The following is a 15,008-nucleotide window of genomic DNA, read 5'->3' as shown; positions in this document are numbered from 1 at the left end:
TCCTAACTCTCAATTATGTGTATAATTAAATGAAGGAGTACCCTATTTTTATCTTGACAGATAACAAACTGGAACAGACGAGCAGCATCGTGTGGATTTCATTTCATACCATACCTCATTGATCCTTTTGGTTTCTGTAAGGATATATCCGATCCTTTCCGTAGTGCTCTATTTATTCATCTCAATCTACCAACAGATGTACAGGAATGTTGCCAAGATGGTAAACTACACAACGCATAAGAAGCCATTCTACGGAGGTAGGCAGGCATCTGTTTGACATTGAATCAGTATTTGACCATAAATCAATATGCAAATTATACAATTTTATTATTCATTAATTAATTTATTTATTTATTTATTACATTTGACAAAAAGCACAGGCAATACCCATTAGTGCTCAAAGAGCACTAAATAAAAGGGAAGCCCTAATTGATGTAATAAATCAATTGTTCCCTAATGTTAATCTTGATTTCTACACTATCCATGCTAACCTTTGTTGTTCTCTTTTGATGCAAATAAGTTATTGTCTTTGCATAATTGTGAAGACAAAATCCACTGATATAGATAGACGGCAATGGCTATTCCAGTTGAAATCCATACACCCCCTATAGAAGACATGACCCTAATCTTCCACACAGGAGTGTTAATTTGAAGTGGGGTTACCTGAATGGGTGACTCCATTTGAAATCTACAAGAGATTTTTAATCAGACTTTAACTTCGTCAATACTGCTGTTTTTGTTTTTTTGCCAAATTTTTCATTTCAAAAATACCAAATGACAATCTGGGAGAATAAGGACATGCCTTCCATAGGGGTTGTATGGATTTCAACTGGAATAGCCCAATGTTATCAGGAATAAGTAAAGATATCCACTAATCTGCAATGTTTTTATTATATATTTATTCTAGGTTTGGTTTCCTTCTGTCAAAGACATCTTCCCAGAGCCCTATGACATCCAATACATCATTACCTAATGGTGGCCTCACAATTCATGATCAATACATACACATCACAGGTGCTGCTTTTGTGCTCATTACGCCATTAGAAATAGATGCTCTTACATCATCACAACGGAATGAAAACCTCCCTTGTACCTGTCATGGTAAACAAGACCCTAAACACCGGCTACCAGAAGAATCAACATGTGCAGCAACAGACCAGGGAAATGTTCTAGAAACACTTGGATTTTTGTGGCTACCAAATTATCTGTTGACAAAGAAATGGCGATCTGTGTCCACCGGCGATGAGAAGCTTCATGATGCTTTGCTGGCAGATTTCACCAAATTTTGTGATGAGGATGAGCGTCTTCAGAAACTTGTGCAAGATATGGGTGAACCTGTGTGATGATTTGAGTGTATGTAAGGTATATATAGATATAATGGAAGACAGAAATAAAAAAGACAAGTTTGCGTCTGACGTCTTCTGTCAATCAAACTTGGAGCACGGTTTGTATACAAGTGTCGTGATGATATGAGATGCTGAGCACGGCGGTAAAACCGGGCGCCTCATTGTAAATTTAGCACCTTCAAACATATAAACCATCTCAAAAGTTAGGTCTTTATAGTAGGAAACTTTCATTCCCAAAGGCACCATGTCAACAATGCCTAGAAAAGTTGCTTTTTGCCTTGTAAAATTACGTAATTTTTTGCCATTTTTTGCTATTCCTTTTCTCCGATCTGCACCAGATAAATCAACCTTCCTTTTACGCGCTACTAACCAATCAAGGATCGTAGGGAATTTGATTGATAGTGAGGTCAGACACAAACTAGTCTTTTTATCTCTGTCTTCAATTATAGTCACTGACTTTAGAACACACATACACCCATCACATGCTGCATGTGTACACACAGATATATGCACACAAAAGAGACATCAATTGGCATTCTGGAAATAATGTCACAATGCTGCAAATGAGTCTGCATTTTCTTTTTCAGTTGAAAAACAAATACTTCCAAAAGTTGGTGCACCAATATAGCAATATATATTTAAAGCGATATACAGTCATTTAATTAATTTTGATACACAATTTTTGGCAATCCGAAGGGGTGGGAGCAAGCAATTTTTGGCACACATTTATGGAGCACCTTCAAATAAAATGCTTTATAAAGGTTTAGGAAAACAGTATGGATATGCTTAAATATGCAAATTTTCCTGCTCGCTACGTTCGCAATATATATCTAGATCATTTAAGGTTTGCCAATTAGGATCCCAAAAATTCAGCATGTGCAAAGTGGGAGGGCAAAGATTTTTTAGCAGGCCGAGGGCCAAGCAATTTTTTGCAGGCCGGGGGGGAGCAATTTTTGGCAGACTGTTAAGGAAATTTTTCCCCCTGGGGCTCGGAATTATTGCACAACCCCTTAGTATAGGAATGCTATCATACAATTTTTTTTAAATTTTTTTATATTGTTCAACTTTCCTCTTGAATTGAACTTGTGAAACTGTTGATGTACCATTTCATAGGTTCCGATCGGATTTCTTTTACGGATGTCATATTGATATCTAAATTGCTGACAAAATGACTGTTTATCCATTAAACATATGTTGTTTTGGTCTTGCTTAAATTTTGACAATTATTTTTCTTCAAATACTCTTGTTAATATTATTTGCTAGTTATAGCCTGATAATTTATTTGTACATGCGCACAAAATATAAGATCTTGAAGATCTTTTTATGAAATAAATTATGTATATTAGAATATTATTATTTTTGTAAGTTTGTATATTTCATGTATAACATAATCATAATCTTGGAACAGCTCAAAGTCATTGGTACTAGTAGGTATTCATAAACTAGTTATCTGATTATGATTGAAGGTATGGATATATATTGTTTACAAGTTTAAAAGGAGAAGATATGTGTACATCCATATCAAAACGATGCACTTGTCGGCTGCTACATGTGTCTCTTTTTATCGTAGTTTTAATTGAATAAATACAATTACTCATCTCAAGTGGAAGTCACTCCAAATCATCCCAAAGTCACATGGTTTAGGAATACAGAAAACATTCCTCAACCATGTGACTTGGGGATGATTTGAAGTGACTGCCACTTGAGATGAGACTGGTATTTATTCTTAGCAATTTGTGTAAAAGGGCCCGGGGGCACTCAAATATGAAAGTGTACGCATGCGTGACCAAATTTTTTTTGAACACCCCCTAAACAAGTTTTCCTTTGTGAGCAAAATGACCCCATAAGCAAGTTTTTTAGTGCGCTTTCCCCCAAAATTAGACCCCCTAAACAAGTTTTTGTCTAATTTTGACCACCTAAACAAGTTTTTGTCTAATTTTGACCCCCTGAACAAGTTTGAGTATAAATTTGACCCACTTTACAAGTTTTGATGGATTTTGACAACTTGAGAACAATTTTTGGACTAACATGTCATTGAACAGGCCCCCTCTTGGATATGGCCCATACCATACCACTTTAATACATAGCCTAAATAATGACACGATGAATTCAGAGTGTATATGAGGCCTTCAGATTCGTAGCTTGTTTCGTGAATCTGCTGGATTCTCGTTTAAGTAGTTTTGTGAGAATACAAAATACCAATATACAGCGTAATTTATACAGAAGCAACGTTTAAATACTCAGTATTCACGTTGTATTTGATTCCGAATTCGGCACATAAAGTTGATTATCGTGTCCCGGTATCATGTGCCCTTTCCATGCTTTCTACGGTAAAAAACGCAAATTTTCATTAAGTAATCCAGAGAAGGTTTACATTTTTCAGTGGAGAAAACTCACAAATCTACTACAGTAGTAATATATAATGCATGAGGAATCTATAAAGTCCTGAAAATCTTTCTGAAATTCGGATGATGGCGGCGAGTAGGCCAACACACGATATTTTCGTCGATCGTCTGTCCACTGAACTATATACCCATCACATTTTATATGACGTCATTAATGAATATGCATGTTTTATATTCTAAACGGTATTTTACATAGAAGTACGAGGCCATGATTAAATCACATATAACACGTCATGAAATATTTGCATAACACCGTGACACTTTAGATTTGGAGTATACTGTAAACATTTCTACGAACGGGGAATTCCGGCGAGTGAATAAACTTTCCGGGATCGGGGGGTCAGCAGATTTGAAAAGCGGATTAAAATGGTACCCTAAATGCGATACAAACGATTTTAAAACTACCCCTTTTCATGAAAATCAGCGTTTTTACCCTTTAACGCGTCACACGCCGTAATAACGTGCTCAACCAAGAAAAAACACCCCTTTTCACGCGGTTTTTTTGTCACTCATGCTTACATCATTATATTTGAGTGCCCCGGGAAAAAGGGACACATGTAGCAGCCGACAAGTGCATCATTTTGATACAGATGTACACATTTATGGTACAGATGTAAGAAACAAAGTTACTATGAATGAGAATAATTGCTGTGTATCAGTTGTTTGTCAGGTATTTTGAAAAATCTAAACATTTTACTCAGATTTTGGAATATTCCTCAATTTCTCTGATTCCAAGAGCAAAATGTCATTTTTGTCCAATGAGATAGAACCAAAGAGTACCAACTCTGCCATGTTTGTGTGTCACTCATGGAGGGCTAATAGTGTACCTCTGGATAATTTGAATTTGGTACACGCTTGGTAAACTTTGATTCAATGTATGTAGCCAGTTTGCATTCTGTGTGTAACGCATTGTGCCAAAAATGCGCACTATCTGCTGATTGCACAAACCATTGTAACACCCAAGATGAAAGATGTAAATTATCATTCTATTTTGCGCTCTTGCCAAAAAATGCCGTTTGGCCCCCAGAAACTCTGAAATGTCCCCTGGTTCCATCTCAGATTTAGTTAACCAGGGGACACTTTTCTCACAAAACTGGCCCCAGCATAGTGAACCAAAAATATAAAATTCAAAGCAACTAGTGCTTATTGAACTCATCCAGTGTCACATCTTTATTTTTATTAGCCCCTTGGTAATTGGAAATGGCCCCTGGTTCCTCCAAATCTTGGTGAACCAGGGGCTATCTTTTCTGCCAAAGTGGCCCCTGGTTCAAGCTCTCTTATTTTCAATCTTGGGTACAATATTTGCCCTCTATGAGGGACAAAGTAATAAGATTAACCATATCATTACATATGGGGCAATTTTGTGTTTGTACTCTTTGGGTATAATCTCTTTAATTTTTTCACTATAACCTGAAATAATTAATGGGCAGTAATTAACATGTAATTATTGACTTGCACATACATTATTAGCTGTCCATATATTGCACTCCATATCATACTTTGTGAAAGTATTGGCAATGTTACTACTAGCACTTTGAATCTTTGCAGTGCTTATACTTCTGTAAAAACTAATTAGGCCAAGTAAGTAAAATATTAGTTTCTCATCCTGCCTGCATTGTTTTTTGCTGCTGCATTTCTTTGTTTACAAAAAACCAATAAAAAGACGAAATTTTGATTGATTTTTGCTGTCAGTAGACACTAGATCTATCTTCTTTGGGGGAAAAACTCTTGTGTTGGAAAAATGCCCTCATCCATCTTTTAAAAAAAAGTTAGAACGAGAAACTAATATTTTTTGGCCTTATCATTCAATTCATCATTGGGCTATGCCAGTTGAAATGTATGCCTATGGAAGACATGACCTTAATCTCCCACACATGGGGTGTAGATTTCAAATGAAGTCGAGTAACCCCATTTGAAATTCACCCTCCCTGTGTAGAAGATGAAGATCATGTCTTCCATAGGGGTTATATGGGTTTCAACTGGAATAGCCCAAAGAGTTGTCTTGTGTTAGTTTTATAAATAATTATTGATATAATTTTTTTTTTTTTGCTCTCAAATGCAAGTTTTGTGCACATTTATTAGGTTTGATACCAGAACTGTAGTGCAACAATTTGGTACACTTTCTATTCTAGCAGAGCTAGTTGTAATAGCTTCAAGCAATTTTGACCATACAATCTTGGAAAAAATACTTGGAACACTTGGTACACGTTGTTGTAATTCCTTGCAGAATTTGCAATGATCATGGAAATGACATGTATTTTGTTTTTGAACAAACATGACATCTACAACAATGATTTACCCTTCCCCTCTCCCAATCAATCAATGTTGGAACACATTGGAAAACTGCTGAAGACATTGGCATTTCCCAACATTGCACGGGAGAGAGAGGTTATCAGTTTGTCATTCTTGACACAAAAGTGTTCCAAGACTTATTTCCAAGATTGTAGGTCATTAATTCTCAACTTCTATCTGTTGAAAATTTGTTGTGTTATTCGTATAAATACGATTGTCACCATGATCGTAGTATAGTAATTGCATATGTTTTGCAATGAGGTTGACAATAATTATGATTATAATTATGATTAACTTGTTGTGGAGGATTATTGCATAGCAGATTATTTGGTTCATACATGTATGAGATGAACCACAAGCCCAAAATAAATGTGAAAAGTTCATGGAATGTTGTTATTTAACAGAAAAAATTCAAATCATTTCAATTAGCCTGTAGTCTGTGAACCCTGTGTCATTGTATCAATTTGTTTGAAAATGGATGTTTGATGTGTGGAAAGTTAGCGATAAAGTTAATTTAAGGCCTATTCAGTGATTTGCTCATCCAGACGATCGTAAAAATCATCAAAATTCAGATTTTGGTACCTTTGTCATTGTCATAGATGTGCTAATATAGCCTGCTAGCGGTTCAGCCGAAAGCTGTGTATTTAAGGCAAAATAAGACATTATACATGAATCTGTGATTTATATACTGGCGGTATATAAATTAGCTACATGTATTTGAATCGGGCTTAACTTCGTCAATACTGCTGTTTTCTTCGTTTTTTGCCAAATTTTTCATTTCAAAAATACCAAATGACAATTTGAATTGACTTATTCTTCACTTTTAAGCAGTTTATAAACAATTTTGTTTTTTCTACACTTTTGCTGGGATCGCTGAATGGGTCTTTAAGTTAACGAAAATGGACTTACAGACAGCCTGGGGTAAGGTGCAAAGAAAGAGTGATGAGTAATTATAATTGAGTAATTTTGATAATGAATCTGCATAAATTGTTTGAATCCTAATGACAGGTGGCAGCCATTGTATTACCAGGTTTACCACAGGCTGGCTGTAGTTGTAACCCAAACAACATGAGAACACGGGTGGTTTTAAATGGATGGTTTTGGTTCACCATTTAAATTTGTAGGACAAACAAGCAAGCTATTCTATGACAAAGAGATTTTTTCATTACCTACACAACAAGCACGTTTCATCTTGCCAGTTTACTAATGTAATCAGAATAATGTTGAAAATAAAAGCAAAATTCTTTTTTATTTCTTAGTTTTTTGCTGTTGAAACAAGTTTCATATTCGAGTGGATATTCATTGGTAGATAAAATGAATTAAAGTTTTAACTTTAGACAAGATATCATCACAGCATCACCACACTGAAGACGCTAGTCGGACTAGTGAAAACGTTCCAGATGAGCGAAAAATAGTGTAGTGTTGAAGTTAAAACTTTAATTCAAGTTTCGTATTATTAAAGAGTTGTACTTCAACACAACACTATTTTTCGCTCACCTGGAACATTTTCCCTAGGTTGACTAGCGTCTTCATCAGATGGTGATTCTATGATGCTATCTTGTCTACAATCGGGATGGTCCTTTTGGATGAAGACATGTGATTGACAGTAGGCCTATCACATCATAGGATGTTACAATCGTCTCGGGGGAGCAAAAAGTGGTGTAGTATTGAAGCTTAAGTCTTAAGTCATTTTATCTACCACTACGGATGCATATCCACTCGTATAAGTTTCATATGAATTGGAAAAGAATACAAGTTATAAGTTAAAAGAATAATGTATTGGGCAATATTTTTTTCTTGATTTGTGTGAGCCCATGTTAATTTTGAGACTAGGAGAAAGACCTCCAGAGTCATGGGCTGATGTTCATATTTCCAAGGCTGCTTTAGGCTACTGAGTCAGCTCATTGCAGTAACAACTTGAGCTGAATTTACTAGTGCCGTCGTCGGCACCGTTTTTTAATGTCGACATGTCGATAAAATTCGTATACCGACGTCGACAGTGTGTCGACATAAAAAAATTAAATTGTTTTTTTTTTTTTGTTTTTTTTCAAAAAATATTTTTGGCCAGAAAAGCAAGTTATAGGCTAAAATGACTTGTTATTCAAGGTTGAAACCAGAGAAATACTGCTACTCAAAAAAAAAAAATGCCAATTTTTTTTTTTACAAAGTTGATACATTTGTATATTTTAATTACTTTTGCTTCTTTTGAACAGCTAGCAATGCATACTAATTCAATGTGTCCCTGACTGTTCAATAGAAAGAAAGGTAATCAAAATAAACAAATTTATGCAACTTTGTAAAAAAAAATTGGCATTTTTTTTTTTTTTTAGTAGCAGTATTTCTTTGGTTTCAACCTTGAATAACAAGTAATTTTGGGCCTATAACTTACTTTTCTGGCCAAAAATTTTTTTTGAAAATTTAAAAAAAAAAAAAAAAAAAAATTTTTAGAATTTTTTTTTGATGTCGACATGTCGGGATTCGTGCCGACGTCGACATTATGTCGACATAAGGCATGTCGACGACGGCACTAGAATTTACACTTGATATCTTTTGCAGAATCACAAATGACACATATGCTCAGTATACAAAATTTGTCAAGTGTCAGAAAGGTTGTTACAGGGTTATAAGCTAATTTATTATGTTACTATGCATTTGCACTTATTACTTGGATATTATAAGTCTTATTTTTTGGATGTTTGAAAAAAGGACAGTTTATCAAATATATTCCATTGTATTATCAAGATTTTAGAAGTGAAACTTCTCAGCTTTGATGTATATATTTGCTTTATTGGATAACCATGGTAACATTATCAGATTTGTGTCTGGTATAAATGATGCACAAACAATGCAACTCTTTTTGTGTTTATATTTAACCATACAGCAATAACTATCTATTTTGTACATGGAGTAACTGTTATACTGAAATCAGTGTATAATGTTCATGTCATGTATCAATAAATTATGATGTATGTCTTTCTAACAATTGTTTGTGTGTGTGTGTCAGTGCTCATGCAATGTATGAAGAGGGGGAAAACCTAATAATTTCCTATAAAAAATAATATGTACTGTAATGTGTGTTTATATTAAATTTGTAGCACTGGATGTGCAAATTGCAAAAATAATCCATCATTGTTGATGTCCTGTGCTCAGATAAAAGTTCTAAATGTATGATCTTATAATATAAAATTGGTGTGTTTTTTTCAAACCTTATTGTTTGTCATATTTGTAATATCATGTCCCATGTTATATCTAAATGGAATCAGTCAAATTTACTTTGTATGTCAGGTCAACAGAGCAATGTTGACACAATGTCATTTTCAAATTTTAAGCCCTTCATAGAAAATAGCCAGTGGGTTTTTTTTCACTGAACCTTTTATTTTGGCTTTAAAATATTTGTTATTTGGGCATTTCGGTAGTTCCAGTTTGCCTGAACTTCACTTCTTTATACAAATCATACATTATGGTTTTAAAACAGAGCAATTTTGAAAATCAATATTTATCATTTAGGGATGGGAAAGCCTCCATTTTGGAAATGATGGGAATGAAGAATCTTGGATTTTTTTGATTTTTTTTTTAATTTTGTGAAAAACATTTCTGTCAAACATTGCTGCTATTCACATCTCCTTATTGTTATTGTATTTTCATACACTGGTATTTCACTAAAGTTTAAAGTAATCATTTAAGCATGGGGCAGCAATAAAGTAGCCCTGTATTCATGTGGCGAAGTGTTTCAATTGTTTCACAGGATTACATTTATGAAAACTTATTTTCTATAGTCTAATAATATATCAAGAATATATAAATGGTATCAACTATTTATGTTTTGCAATAAATTATGAATAAAAGAATACATTCATGTACTATTTGGTTTAATAAATCGTCATATTCATGTGAATATTAATTATTGTTGCACATGGTTTTGTTTATTTTATTTGTTTCAAAATTAAATATTGTGTCAACATACACAAATTAGAGAAACTGTTGAAGCATCTTTTCTTTTATTCTTTATCTTTATCAGTAGCTAGCAATTTAATACAACCTGGTATGCTATCTTCTGTAGCATATATATTATTAGGAATTTAACACAATCTGGTATAGGTTATTTTCAGTAGATAGCAATTGAACTATATTCAATCTGATACACATGTAGCCTATACGTTATCGTCAGTGGATAGCAATATATACAGGTTATCTTCAGCAGCTAACAATTTAACAGAAGATAGAATTTTAACACAATGATATACCGTAAACGTTCGCCTAATGGCGCTATGGAGTGCATGGAAATGAGAGAGCGCCATCCCTGTAAAAAGCCGACTATTATCACTGATCATTAAGGTGCGTGTAGTTAAAGGTGAAACCTATCGACACATACAATTATGAACAAGATCGAACAAACTTGTTCATGATAATGCGGTAATCATTCACTTGATACGTTGTGGCCCAGTGAGCAGAGCATTAGACTATAGTGCGAGGATAAAGAGAACTTCTGGAGAAGATTGATGGTTCGAATCGCATGCAGTAATTTCTGACAGATTATGATGTCTGTCAATGTTTTATTCTCTATTTTATCTTTAACATTGTTTAAATAATTTTATTATTTTATCTTGTATGTGTCTTTTTTCATGCTTTGTTTTTATCGTTTCATTTTAATCAAATGTTGTAATGAACCTATTTGATTGTATAAGCATTTGTTATGTGTGTGAGACGAACTGTCGTGTGCGACAAGTCTTTCAATTCAATGAGTGTCCTTGCCTATGCATCAGTGGTCATAAGAGGTATATCATTTTATTCGAAAGGGTGGGGGGTCCCAAATATCACGGGGTCATAAAGTCTTGGAAAGAATAATAGGAGGGGTCATAAAATGTTTTATGACCAAAATGTAGGGTCACACAATGACCACAGAAAGTGTGTTATTTTATTCAAAAAGACTGATTTCAATACAATTTTGGGGGTTGGGATCATAAAATATTTGTTGCCGAAATAGGGGGTACGCAAATTTTATTGACGCAGACTTTTTGTAAATTTGGGACCCCCCTTCTGAAAAAAATGATAGCCCTCTAAGAGGATTCAAAAGATAACCTCTGCCCCAATAATCCCTAGCTATATTTGTTTGAAACTGTTCCACGGAGGATGTATCATAATAGGCTCAGTCTTCAAATGATATAAATAAAATTTGAATGAGTGAACGAACAAAATCATACAACGACCAACTGAATAGAGGCTGTGCATATGACGTATCATCCCGTAAATATGGCGGAATACTCAAATGCATTCAACAAAAGCATGATTGCATCTACCGCGACAGTTTGTCTCACACACATAACAAAATGCACTATGATCAAATAGGTTGATGACAACATTTGATTGAATGGACTGCACTGCGCCATGATTACGTGGAAGCAACCGGTTCAAATCCTTTGTTTGGAGCCAATCGATAAACGCAAGGCCTCTATAGCTATCATTGAATACTGGCTAGGATTCCACAACACAATGAGAACATGTTATAAGGCGCTTTGGAAGGCACACAATACCCCAATGGCTTTCCATATTATGTGCACTCAACAACTATTCAGTATCGAAGCCCGGTATCGAAGTTACGTAATGTTACTATGTCAACGGGATCACGCGCTTAAGTAATGAACCACGATCGAAACAATCAGTACAGAAAAAAGGCATACCAAAAATAGCGTGATCGTAATGATCGCCATACAAACAGTCCGATACCATCACAGAGTTACGTAACTACTTCGTAGTCTGATAGTTATATGATCAATGGTCTGATCTACTTGGGTTCGATCCTTTTAATAAAAAAAAAAAATAGCTGATCATTTATAATGCATAAATGAATAAAGTAATGTAGTTACACAATTTGAAACATTGAGGCCGTTCTATTTTTCAAAGGTCATTTAACTGTTAAATGTAGTGGAATATATCACGCATTGATAGGTAGCAGGTGGAGCAAATTTTGTCAGCGGTTTTTGTTGCCGTTTGTTCGCAGTGCTTATTTATCTAACAAAATAAGAAAATTAAAATTAAATTAAAAAAAATTCACAATATTCATTCGTAAAATGGGGACAAAATCCAAAAACATTTCTTGACCCTTCTTCACATAAAAGTGGGAGCAGAAATCAAGACTCGAACAAGTATTCAAGGCGCACCCTCTACCGACTGAGCTAACGGGTCAGACAATAGCAGGGTGTAATTTTCAACTGAAGAATATTAAAAAAATATGAAGAAATTACAATGTTATAAAAAGATTTACCAAAATGAGTTAGGTATAACGTATTCATCGATTTACAAATTAAGTCAAATGGCACTTTGAGAAAGAATACCTGAAGAAACCCAAAAACATCTGCTGCTCTAGCAACTAACCTAGTGACCAAAGTATTGGGTCATGTCACGATATTTTTTTCTGAGGCATTATGTCCAGGTTGCTCAATTTAACATACACGTATCCTTAATGCTGTTGAGATTTTACAAGGATGGCGCTCTCACATTTCTAAGAATCCAAAAGCGCCATTAGGCGAACGTTTACGGTATGTTATATTCAGTAGATAACAATTTAACACAGAGTGATGTTATCTTCAGTAGATTGCAATGTAACCCAAAATGATGTTATCTTCAGTAGACAGGAATTGAACACAAAATTGTGCCATCTTCAGTAGATAGCAGTTTAAGGTAAAAAAAAACTAATAAAACACTGGTAACAAAAGTTATGTATATTATAGAGGCAAGGAATCCAGTTACTACACTGAAATTTCAGTGACTCAAGACAAGTAGTTATTGATTTATTGATCAAATATTGGTTTTCCCTCATTTTTGACTATAAAGCAGTATACAGACTTTTATTGTACGTACAATATTGTATGTACAATATGTACGTTATTTAATCTATTGCCATTCTATTTCCAGTAATGTTTAAGTTCTAACGAATGTTTGATGACGTAAAATCGATAATATATTTCTGCTAGATATTGTATGTAACATATTATCGATTTTTCGTCATCAAACATTCGTTAGAACTTAAACATTACTGGAAATAGAATGGCAATAGATTAAATAACGTACATATTGTACATACAATATTGTACGTACAATACTCGGAGTCTGAAGCGCGCTTATCTCCACAACTGTTGTCTGTGCTGAATTAAAATTTTCAGTGCAGTAATTGTCACCAATGCGCTTTAATTTTTGAGTAAAATGCAAAAACAGGCACAAAATTGGCCAGGGGTGTAGTACCACCTTAACACAAAATGGTACATTATCTTCAGTAGACAGCAATTGGTTATCTTCATTAGATAGCAATTTAACATAAAATGATACATTATCTTAAGTAGATAGCAAATTAAACACAAAATGATGTTATCTTCAGTAGATAGCAATTGAACACAATATGATGTTATCTTCAGGAGATAGCAATTGAACACAAAATGATATGCTATCTTCAGTAGACAGCAATTGAACACAAAATGATGTTATCTTCAGTAGATTGCAATTTAACACAAAATGATACGTATCTTCAGTAGACAGCAATTGAACACAATATGATGTTATCTTCCGTAGATAGCAATTGAACACAAAATGATGTTATCTTCAATAGACAGCAACTGAACACAAAATGATGCTATCTTCAATAGATAGCAATTAAACACAAAATGATGTTATCTTCAGTAGATAGCAATTGAATACAAAATGATGTTATTGTCAGTAGACAGCAATTGAACAAAATGATGTTATTTTCAGTAGATAGCAATTGAACACAAAATGATGTTATCTTCAGTAGATTGCAATTTAACACAAAATGATACGTATCTTCAGTAGACAGCAATTGAACACAAAATGATGCTATCTTCAATTAAACACAAAATGATGTTATCTTCAGTAGATATCAATTGAATACAAAATGATGTTATTGTCAGTAGACGGCAATTGAACAAAATGATGTTATTTTCAGTAGATAGCAATTGAACACAAAATGATGTTATCTTCAGTAGATTGCAATTTAACACAAAATGATACGTATCTTCAGTAGACAGCAATTGAACACAAAATGATGTTATCTTCAGTAGACAGCAACTGAACACAAAATGATGCTATCTTCAATTAAACACAAAATGATGTTATCTTCAGTAGATAGCAATTGAACACAAAATGCTATTTTCAGTAGATAGCAATTAAACACAAAATAATGATATCTTCAGTAGACAGCAATTGAACACTAAATGATGTTATCTTCAGTAGACAGCAATTGAACACAAAATGACATGTTATCGTCAGCAGACAGCAATTATTTAACAAAAAATGATGCTATCTTTAGTAGATAGCAATTGAACACAATATGATGCTTCTTCAGTATTATAGCAATTTAACACAAAATGATACGTATATCTTCAGTAGACAGCAATTGAACACAATATGATGTTATCTTCAGTAGATAGCAATTGAACACAAAATGATATGTTATCTTCAGTAGACAGCAATTGAACACAAAATGATGTTACCTTCAGTAGATAGCAATTTAATACAAAATGATGTTATCTTCAGTAGATAGCAATTGAACACAATATGATGCTTCTTCAGTATATAGCAATCTAACACAAAATGATACATCTTCAGTAGATGGCTATTTAACACAAAATGATACGTCATCTTCAGTAGACAGCAATTAAACACAAAATGATGTTATCTTCAGTGGATTGCAATTTAACAAAAAATGATACGTATCTTCAGTAGACAGCTGCAGCAATTGAACACAATATGAGGTTATCTTCAGTAGATAGCAATTGAACACACAATGATGTTATTAGAGTCACGCGGTAGCCGTGACCAGCAAGTTTTTTTAAAAAAAAGACTGTTAAAGAAGACTAATAAGATGCTCCCGCGAGACTATATTTACACCTAACATTGAAACACTTGACTTCTATTGTTCTATGATATTTTTCGCTGGGTACAAAGTGCCTCTAAA

The 15,008-nt window shown here is 34.0% G+C and overlaps 1 protein-coding gene across 2 annotated transcripts in view; it reads left to right on the top strand.

Moving 5' to 3' along the window:
* The window catches only part of LOC140155021 (GATOR1 complex protein DEPDC5-like), a 56,473-nt gene extending 55,454 nt beyond the window's left edge, over positions 1 to 1,019 (top strand). For both annotated transcript variants that reach the window (XM_072177696.1, XM_072177695.1), the window contains 2 exons: positions 61 to 257; positions 908 to 1,019. In XM_072177696.1, the coding sequence (XP_072033797.1) occupies positions 61 to 240 (180 nt within the window). In that variant the 3' untranslated portion in view covers positions 241 to 257; positions 908 to 1,019. The remainder of the gene's footprint in view (positions 1 to 60; positions 258 to 907) is intronic.
* Positions 1,020 to 15,008: the final 13,989 nt, after the last annotated feature.

This window comes from Amphiura filiformis, chromosome 6 (genome assembly GCF_039555335.1).
Source record: "Amphiura filiformis chromosome 6, Afil_fr2py, whole genome shotgun sequence".
NCBI classification, from domain to species: domain Eukaryota; kingdom Metazoa; phylum Echinodermata; class Ophiuroidea; order Amphilepidida; family Amphiuridae; genus Amphiura; species Amphiura filiformis.
Note: the sequence above shows the minus strand (reverse complement) of the source record. Positions and strands in the feature narration are given on the sequence as shown.